The sequence below is a fragment of the Planococcus citri genome, chromosome 1, assembly GCF_950023065.1.
Source record: "Planococcus citri chromosome 1, ihPlaCitr1.1, whole genome shotgun sequence".
Lineage (NCBI taxonomy): Eukaryota > Metazoa > Arthropoda > Insecta > Hemiptera > Pseudococcidae > Planococcus > Planococcus citri.
The window spans coordinates 86,515,168-86,524,774 of NC_088677.1; the positions used below are offsets into that span (position 1 = coordinate 86,515,168).

At 36.2% G+C, this 9,607-nt stretch overlaps 2 protein-coding genes across 3 annotated transcripts; both read right to left on the minus strand.

Moving 5' to 3' along the window:
- Positions 1-1,313: 1,313 nt before the first annotated feature.
- LOC135839378 (uncharacterized) lies at positions 1,314-4,270 on the minus strand. Of its 2 annotated transcripts, XM_065355386.1 has the most exons (3): positions 4,052-4,269; positions 3,648-3,935; positions 1,314-3,511 (listed from the first exon to the last, which is right to left on the minus strand). In XM_065355386.1, exon 3 carries the CDS (start codon positions 3,471-3,473, stop codon positions 1,527-1,529), a length of 1,947 nt encoding a protein of 648 aa, XP_065211458.1. In that variant the 5' UTR covers positions 3,474-3,511; positions 3,648-3,935; positions 4,052-4,269; the 3' UTR covers positions 1,314-1,526. The 2 variants fall into 2 exon arrangements, with proteins under 2 accessions (XP_065211458.1, XP_065211450.1); XM_065355378.1 differs by having other exon boundaries at positions 1,314-3,935; positions 4,052-4,270.
- Positions 4,271-6,866: 2,596 nt separating this feature from the next.
- LOC135839550 (uncharacterized) lies at positions 6,867-9,550 on the minus strand. Its single transcript, XM_065355634.1, has 7 exons — positions 9,330-9,550; positions 9,051-9,247; positions 8,751-8,979; positions 8,447-8,651; positions 8,148-8,357; positions 7,938-8,066; positions 6,867-7,085 (listed from the first exon to the last, which is right to left on the minus strand). The coding sequence occupies exons 1-7, from the start codon at positions 9,355-9,357 to the stop codon at positions 6,956-6,958; spliced, it is 1,128 nt and encodes a 375-aa protein (XP_065211706.1). The 5' UTR covers positions 9,358-9,550; the 3' UTR covers positions 6,867-6,955.
- Between the last annotated feature and the right edge of the window lie 57 nt (positions 9,551-9,607).

Here is a 9,607-nt window from a genome sequence, read left to right on the forward strand (position 1 = left end):
AATCCTGGAGAAATTGAAAAATCGCGCTGGAGACTCCAGAAGGGCCGGAAATGGTGAAATTTAGATTTGGGTAATTAATATTAGTTTTGGGACTTATTTTGACCATTTTTATTGATCAAGTACGTACTTTTTTTTTAAAAAAAAAATCATAAATCGTCATAAACAGTTAATTTTGAATTTTCAAAAATTCGCCAAAAATCGAAAAATGAACTTGGACAGCAGAAAATTCGGTTTTGGCGGTTTTAGACTATGCTCTTTCCAAAAATCGCGGTCCCGTTAAAATCGCAGGCGGACACCTCAATAAGAGGTTTCCTTGTAAGTTAGCAAAGATGAACTTTAAATTTATTAGTCACGAGGTGTTTGAAATAGAGGGAAAAGTACGTCATGCAACTTATACGTACTAACAATAAGATGGATTATTTGCCAATAAATTCAATAACCTACATATTTCAATAAAAATGGTTTTTTTCTCGAGCATTTTTGAAGAATTTTGAGTTTAAATTTTGATCATGATTTTCGAGATTGAATGGAAAATAGTCTTATCCATTCCAGCGAACCAAATTTTACCATGTCTGGTCATTCTGGATCCTATAGCGCGATTTTCGATTTATCCAGAATTTTTTCAATTCCCGCAAAGGCGTGAAAAATAATTTATATAGGTAACAACTAAAAACCCAGTAGAGGCCTAATTTCGATTTTTTTAAATAATTCGCGACGACCACCTGAAAACCCCTGTTTAAATGTCGATAAATGAATTCATTAAAATAGATCGATAATAAGTTCCTCCGCAAGTTCGTGAATAATATTCTGATTCATTTCCAATAAAATATAATACACTGTTAAATCTGGGATCAGACTCTGGAACTTCTCAAAAATTGGATTGACAACGTTGCATTTTGATCGATTTCCAGAACCCTTTTCCTCCAAATATTACCGCTTTTACCATGAAAGTTCGCACTTATAAACTTTTCAAAGTTGAATGAGATTATTGATTTTGAATTTCAAAACATTTTCTCTCGAAGCCCCCGACAAAAAATTTGCTCCAACGTTTATTATGATTCTTAAGAATTGAGATACGAATGTGAACTCTCCATTTTTCAGGTTCGGCTATTTCTCATTTTCTCAAGTCGGTAGGTAATTATTAATTCATTATAATCAATCACCAGTGACTAGACTATCATAAAGGGGGCTCTTGCGGAAAAAAAATCGAGCAAAATCTGAAAACCTTGAAGGCAAAAAATAAGGCTGATTTGACTAGGAATAATACCTCACTCGCCCCACCGCACGAACACAAGAATTACCTAAATAATTAATAAAATAATAGTCAATAACTCGACGGGTTTAATACACCCTACTAATAACAATTTGATAAAAACATGATGAATAATAGTACCAGATCATTATATTAATAGTAGATAAACATTAAAAATAAAATAGGCACTTCAGTTATTCACGAAAGATCGCACGTAATTTTCCAACTTATTGGTAATTTGAAAACGAAGAAGTTTCAAAAAACCATACTATTATCAACGACGGAACATCTTTAACTCATCAGAGTACCTTTCGTTAATTTTTCGAATCTCTTCAGCATTATTATTAAAATACCAGTTCAAAAAATCACGCAGACTATCAGGGTATTTCACAGGACATCCCATACCACCTATGCATTGTCGGATCGCCTGCTCCACCTCAAGCCGTATCAAATTACAAATTATATCATCTACTGATAACGACTGTTTGAATTTACCGATCTCATCTTCACTATTCAACAACCAGAGAAGAAATTTTTGTAATTTATCACCCTCCATTGTCCACATAACTCCACAGACCAGATGCTCGGTGAAATTATCCAAAAAACGTAGCTTCAAAACATCAACATCTCGTTCATCCGGTACAAATGCTTCAACGAATTGTATCAGACGATCGAAGTCACCAGAGCGAATACAATCGGAAAAACATTTCTGAGTTGGAGGCGATGAAACGAATTGATTTTTGAATTCAGCACGAACATCGACGTCTTCAAAGGCGTCTTCGACGAACGCATTCATCTCTTTACCATAACCGATAATATCCGAACGAAGAATAGAATTTTCACCGAGAAACCTTGACCTCAACAGTTGCTGTTTCAACTCTCTTACTTGCTGCTGGTTATTCGAATAACAAAAAGACAAGAACTCGCTCGATACGTCGAAACATGCATTTTCCAACAACTGGACGCAATATGGGACGATATTTTCCCGCTTAGAAATATATTGCTGTATAAATAAACTGATATCGTTTTCATCCCGGAAACATAAATTCATTAATCTCAACAAACTTTCGACACGAGCACCGATGATCAAATTACGCCAATTTTTGCACCAAAATGTGTTCCTTTGTTCAAAACTGACATCCGACAGAATTGTGATCAAGAATCTCATTTCTCTGGGGCAAGATGGCCATGTACTCGTTTTCTTGAACAATTCTTCATTCCATAATACATCATTTATTGCCAATCGCTTCAAATTCTCGGCAGAATTTTTCCATACTTCACAGCATAAAAAATGAACTTTATCCCTAGAATTCAATCGCTCCTTAGCGTAGAATCCGATAGTCTCGTGTTTCAGCAATTTCTCGATTAATTGGATGAACTGACTTTCGTTCATTTTGTTTCTAATGTACATCCAAGCAGGCAGAACGTGGTTTGTTTCTAGGCAACTTTCGGTTAACAAGAGAAACATGAAGTCAACACCTACTTTAGCGACAAAAGTTTCAAGTTGGAAATCGTCCAGTCTTAGTAGAATGAACCTTGCGAATGGACCGGAATCGTAACAATACATAGCCTCGTTTGCTAGCGATCGCCTTTCGTAGGGTATTCGATTCCAAAAGTACTCGAGAGAAGAATAGCTCTGACATCTGTCTTTGCAAACATAAAACATCGTCTCATCGATTGTTTCATAAAAAAAATTGCGTACATTGTGTAGTTCGTTTCTGAGACAGTAAACCCAGTAGTACAGTAGTGGCCGATGTCTAAAATACCTCTGATCCAAATTAATGTTCGAGCTGACAAATGGCCAAAGTCGTCTAATATCATCTTCCAGGCAGTATTTAGAAGCAATTTCGAATTTCTCATCAGCAGCGAGTCGATCACACAGCATCATTCGTTTGGCCGTTCGAACATCATCAATACCACCATTCCAATCCCATACAAAAGCATCGAAATTGCTCACATATCGTGTCCAATGAGCAGTCGATAATAATTTCAACTTGGCGATGTATTCGTCCAGTATATCGTAAATCATGGACGGAAGATTGGGGATTATCTGTTTCAGCGGAATATCCTTGGCTAAATCAAACACGTCCTTAGTCTTGATTTCCGCACTTGCGACTTTTTCACGCCGTAATTCCGCAACGATTGCGATAGCTGAGATTTCTTTCAGCGTCACCGGACTCGGATAAGCAAGATCGTGAACTCGAGAAGTGGATTCGGTCATTTTCTATTCTTGATTTGGTGTAGGTAGGTACCAGAGTCCTGCACGGTATAGTTAAAAGTTATCTGCGTTAGTCGCGTGTCGTGTGCGGTAAGCTACCAAATATAACTCATCCAAAAGCAGTTATATTAGCGTTAGCCTATGCGGATAATTTTGTAGTTAAAATGACTAAACTACCTGCGATTATACTGCGCTCTTATCGGAAATGTAATGTTCGATTCTGTCTTATCTGTTTGATGAGTCACCAAAATGTATTGTTGAGACACCAGAGAACCGAATGCGGTTAACGTATGGTTATTAACCTAACTTACCGCTGGTTGCGCGCGCCGACAAAAGTAACTGCAGTTTGTAACCTGTAGTTGAATTAGCCGATAGCTCCGGCGGTTATCCGGCTATTTTAACTTAACCGTGCAGTACTCTGGTAGGTACATGCAAGGATATAAATCACTTTGATTGGAAAATCAGCTGGAAATAAAATTTTAGAAATGAATCACAGAATTAGAATCAGGAGTTGGTTTAAACAGCTACGATGCGATGTTGCTTAGCTTAGGAATACATATTATTATGGTAATTTTACATACCATCGAAACTATTCATAAAGAGAGCAGAGAGCAGGGATTTCATTCAATATGACGCTAGAAGGGAAATCCTTGAAAAAATTTAAAATGTTTCCATAGAAAAAAAAAAAATCAAAAATCATATTTTCAACACTTGAAAAGATGAAAACGCAAAATAATTTATTTTAAGTGACGCAGAGCCGCAGACATCAACTAGGGCCCCCAGGGCCCGCCTTTAGGCCCACCGTTGTCATTTACTATACTATAATACAGTATGTAGCGCTCCTAGGTGAACTTTTTCGAGGAACTAGTACTAAGCTATGAATGCTATGATTGCACCATGCATTCGTGAAACGGAAATTAAAAAAATTAAATTGAAAGTTTCATACTATTTTCAAAACTAGTGCAAATGACACAGAAATTTTTTTACCGGCTTTTCGAAGAAAAGTCAGGTACTGTATTTGTCTCAACTGTGACAGTTTCGGTCCGGAGTAAATTTTCTTTGCGTTTTGGGGTGTTGGGATCATTGTGGGACCATTAGTTTTTTTTCAGGTTTCCTTAAAGTTTATATATATATAGATATATATATTTGCTTGCGACCAGACATGTCAACTATGCTTGGCATATATGGTGAAAAGTGAACAAAATTTTAAAATTGGCATAATTTCTGTTCTAAATCACCTATCAAAATCTTATTTGCAGATTCAATTTAATATAAAAAAAATCCATGTGTTGGAAAAAATTATCAGATTTTTAGGCTTAATTTTGAAGAAAAATTTCAAAAATGGAGTGGAAGTAATTTGAATTTTAAGAAAGTTAAGACACCACAAGAAAGCTTGAACAGCATAAAAATTTTTGATGTTTTTAATTTTTCCATGGGCCAATAAAATACTGAAAAATCTCAGGTCAAATTTATTGTCGTGTACACTCAGGTTCGATGTATTTACATACATCTCCACCAGCGCATCACATTCTACTCACTACAAATCGACTGTAGACCCTGCGTTCGTCCTCGCGCCTTGATTTCTAAGCCATGCGCGCTCTGCTGGAAGTTTCTGAAAACTCATAGTTGACTTGTATAGTAAAATTAACCCATGACTTGTCAACTATAGTTGACAAGTTGGTCAGTCCACTTGTATAGTAAAATTAACCCATTCATTAGTTGACAAGTCTGGTTACTAATACCTATATATATATATATATATGTGTTTATGTACCAATTTTGTGGCAGAGTAAACTCGAAACCTATGAAATTTTGAACAAAGTGCTTTATCCCTCCCGACTGGTGTATTGCCGAAATTTTGAGATTTCGAGTTTTATTAAAATCGGTTTAGGCGTTCCTTAGATATTTCAGATTAAGTGATTTTTTTTGCCATTTTTGCGTCCTTTTGCAGACTTCCTCATCAGTTTTGTTTTTGGTATACCTATTTTTAAATATTTTGCTTAGCAATAATCACTAACGTCTGTCTTTATACCCAAACGATTTCTCAGTTTATTTCTTGTTAGAAACTCGATGGAAAATCGGTTCAGGTGTTCCTTTGACATTTCAGCTTAGGTAGGCTTTGTTGATTTTTTTTGTTATTTTTGCAGACTTTTGCAGACTTCCTCATCAGTTTTGTTTTTGGTATACCTATTTTTTTTAAAGCATAAATGTTTTGCTTAGCAATAATCACTAATGTCTATCTTAATACCCAAACGATTTCTCAGTTTATTTCTTGTTAGGAACTCGATGGGTAATGATGGGCCGATTATTAATCGATTAATCGGGCCTGAAACTCTTTCGATTAATCGATTATTTTTAAAAAAATAATTTGATCATGTTTTCTACGAAAAGCCGGCTCTCTCACGCTAGTTGCGTGAGTGTTTTTTTTAACTGGACAGACTCTGGAGCGCATAAGACTAGACGATTTATACTTATACCCAGCATCAGGGATAGACTCCATATTCCATAACATACTGGTAGTCAATACGTACGTGACACAGTTGCTGATGGAGCACGGGGACATAGGTCAATACCTATTCGAAAAGCCCAAGAAGAGGGGCTCCCCTACCTGCTGTTTGAGTCGCTTGAGATGCGATACCGGAGAAGCCGAAGACACTCCTCACATCGTGTGGACTGTGGAGGTGTCCTAGACACAACAAAGCACAAACTGACTCAAGCAGGCTCTGATGTTGGACGAATGGCCCTGTTAACTGCACGAACTGCTCAGATAGGGAGGGAGACCATTCTCAGTCTTTGCCAGCGAAGCATTGACCATGAAGACACGCCAGCAAAGCAACAGCGATGCTGCATGATCAAGTATCCGAACGCAGCAGGAGCTAGCTAGTAGTGAGATCTGGCCTATCATGCTACCCCTGACTTGCAAATCATCGAACCAGCGAAGAAGAACTCGGCAGTGAAGTAGATGAAGAGGAAGCTAAGCTAGCAGTCAACAACACCAAATCCGAAGAAGACATCAAGCAGCGAAGCGGATGAAGAGGAAGCAGAGCTTGCAGAAACACCGAATGTGACAACTCCACCAAACTAGTCAAATACCAATTATTAGCAAAGAGGATGTTGGCAGCAGAGTGGACGAAGAGGAAACCGAGCTGCCAATCACCAGACAGAGAAGTTACCTTTTAGTTTTAAGTTATAAAGAAGATTGCTATGTTTATGTTGTTAAAGTCAATTCAAGTTGTAAATAAGAAGAGTGGCGATGATCCATAGTTAACGATTGAAAATAAAACGAAAGTGCGTTACTATGGTGAACTGAAAAGAAAAAAAAAAGACTCTTTGTCCTCCTAAAAGAATATTTTTTTTTAATGCTGCAGCAAAATCCGAAATGACAAAATTATCAAATCATATTTTCAAAATTATTTATATCAAAGAAAAAACAAAACAATAAATACTTATTTCGACAAAAAAAAACTTATCCTCTCATTCGCTTTTTATCTACTCTTCCCCGTAGATTTCCGTCCAACGAAAGCTGACAACTCTGCCAAAGGAAGTTTCAAACAAAATTCCACCGCTGATTTATTAACAGATCGAGCTCCAACTGCTCTCATCAGTTTGGGTAACCTACAACATCATCATTCACAGCAATTTGTATTAGTTTAGGGGTACTTATAAAACAGGGTTGTATACGTTCAGAAGTTGAGAAAAGATCAACGATAGAATTGTTATCTACATATTTGTAGGATGTGTCCAAAAGAAATGAGCTGCGGTTCGATTTTTTCAAAGATCCTCTGAAAATTTTCTAAACAAAAGTTGCACATTCAAACCTCACAAGCTTTCTTAGTCATTAGAAAAATTCAAACAGAACTTCTCCTCAGATTTTTCTAAAAAAAAAAAATTTCGAAAAATGTTATATTTTAAGCTGTACGAATTTTTACTACACCCCTCCCCCCTCCCCAACTACAATTTCACCCCCTCTCAAGTTGACAAACAATCTATCAGATTCGGAACTGAACTAAATTTTTCACGTTTTAGCAAAAAAATTCAAAACCTGGTCCGAAATTAAATCTTGTTTGAAAAAGAAAAGCCCAAAAAATAAAAACCTTCAATTCCAGACAAAAAAAAATTTTTAATGAAAAAACATTTTAAAATACTCAATTTATTATGCAAAATTCTAGGTGTTGAGGTCATTGTGATTTTTGAAAATCCAAAAGCGCGTGAAAGTATTCACTAAAATTTGACGTGATGAAGTAGAAAGTTGAAATTTGGCCGACATTTTTTTTCACTTTTTAGTTACCTCAAAAAATTAAAAAAACTTTTTTGGCAGTTCACATTCTCAAATTTGATCTTGCAAATGAATTTTGAGTTCCATTGGAAAGGAAGACGCACATTTGGAAAAAATAACTCCAGCTCCATTTCTTTCGAAACACATCTTAGATCACGATTCATTTTTGTATTCGATGTGAATTTGCTTACTTCGTATATTCCGAATGTGAAATATGACTCGATAACACGCTGATATTGGCGGTAAAATCGTAGATCAGGAGTAACAATACGAGAATATAGCAAAACGCTTTATCACGCATAGATTGAGGTCGAGTTAACCTAAAAATAAACGAATAAAATATAATTTTCGAGACAAGCGACGTGTAATTTCACCGCCTTATTCGCATCGTATCTACTTACTTTCCACCTAACGCAGAAGCGCAAAAATCGCCGATTAATTTCTCATTCAACACGGCCGAATACGGACACATAATCAGATTTTTACTTCTGAATCCACGAGCTGGGAAACTCAAAAACTGCAGCAATGCGTCAACGAATAACAGCATTTTCACTTTTATAAGGCTTTTTTTATCGATTTTACCCAGCAGAGAGGTGAAGAATTTCGTAAATCTGAGGAGAAAAATGCAACAAAGTGGCTTAAAACACAGCACATGAAGATACAATTAAATTGACAGTACAGATGTTTCAGTCCAAGTTACCTCGTGTCTTCTGATAACTGTTCCGAACTATAATTTATAACTTCTTTAGCAATGGTTTCTAAACTGCTCAATAGCTCCGAAGACATGAGTTCACGAACATCGTATACAGATTCGACCGACTCGGCAGCTCGATTACAAGGCGGTAGAATATCTGCGTTCGTAAGTACGACTGGTTTCACGTCTTCTTCGATGTTTATTTTCTCTTCTAAAACAAGAACAACATTTTCAGCACATTAAACGACGAAATAATCATTTTGAGAACTTACACGAGCACTGCAATTTTAATTGATAGTTTACGATATACCTTTGATAGCCTTTTCCAATTTCTTTTCGATATTATCAACTTTAAAATCGGTTTTCTCCATCTCTAAAATTTTTCGTTTATTCCTCTTCGAACCCATAACTTTACTCAGAGCAATGGCCGACGTCAACTTGGACGTTTTATCTTCACTTTTCACCAAAGAATTCGATTTCTTCTTCTCAGAAGCGCAATACGGAAGCATTAGGTACTGATCGGTAGCAAAAAATCGAACCTGTTGAATAAACACACACATCGAATCATCAACACAGTCGATTCCAACTGACGCCGAATAGAATTACTCACAGTATCTGTTTTTTTGTTGCGAATCATTATGAAATTATTGCAATACGGAGTATCATCTCGTTTACTTAGGAAAGAATGGCCCAAGTTATCGGTGGCTAGAATTGCGATGTGTTTCTTCGGATTTTCAACATCTGACAACAACTCGCACTCCAGTTTGTCAGCATACTCTGGGTTCAGAGTTCCGTGATTCCAGTTTACTGAATAGAACATACGATTAGATTCATAGAGCGATGAAAACTTCAAAAAATAAACGTACTAGCGATGTAAACAGATACTTACCAACCGGTACTCTAAAATCGGTGCTCATGACTGCTCAAAAAACGTAAACGGTCGAACAAAAATAGTAAAATCACACTCCAAACAATACTTTATTTCGAAGTCTAGTCCAGTACTCGATTTATTCTCATTTTTTTGAACAAAAATCGATCAAAAAATAAAGAAAATTTCATAAAATTCACGTGCTAAATTTTTTAAAAACAAAAACAACTGATAAAACCGGCACCAATGATTTGTAGAAAAAACTGGATGGTGAACAAAATTAAAAAAGTTGTGTTGTT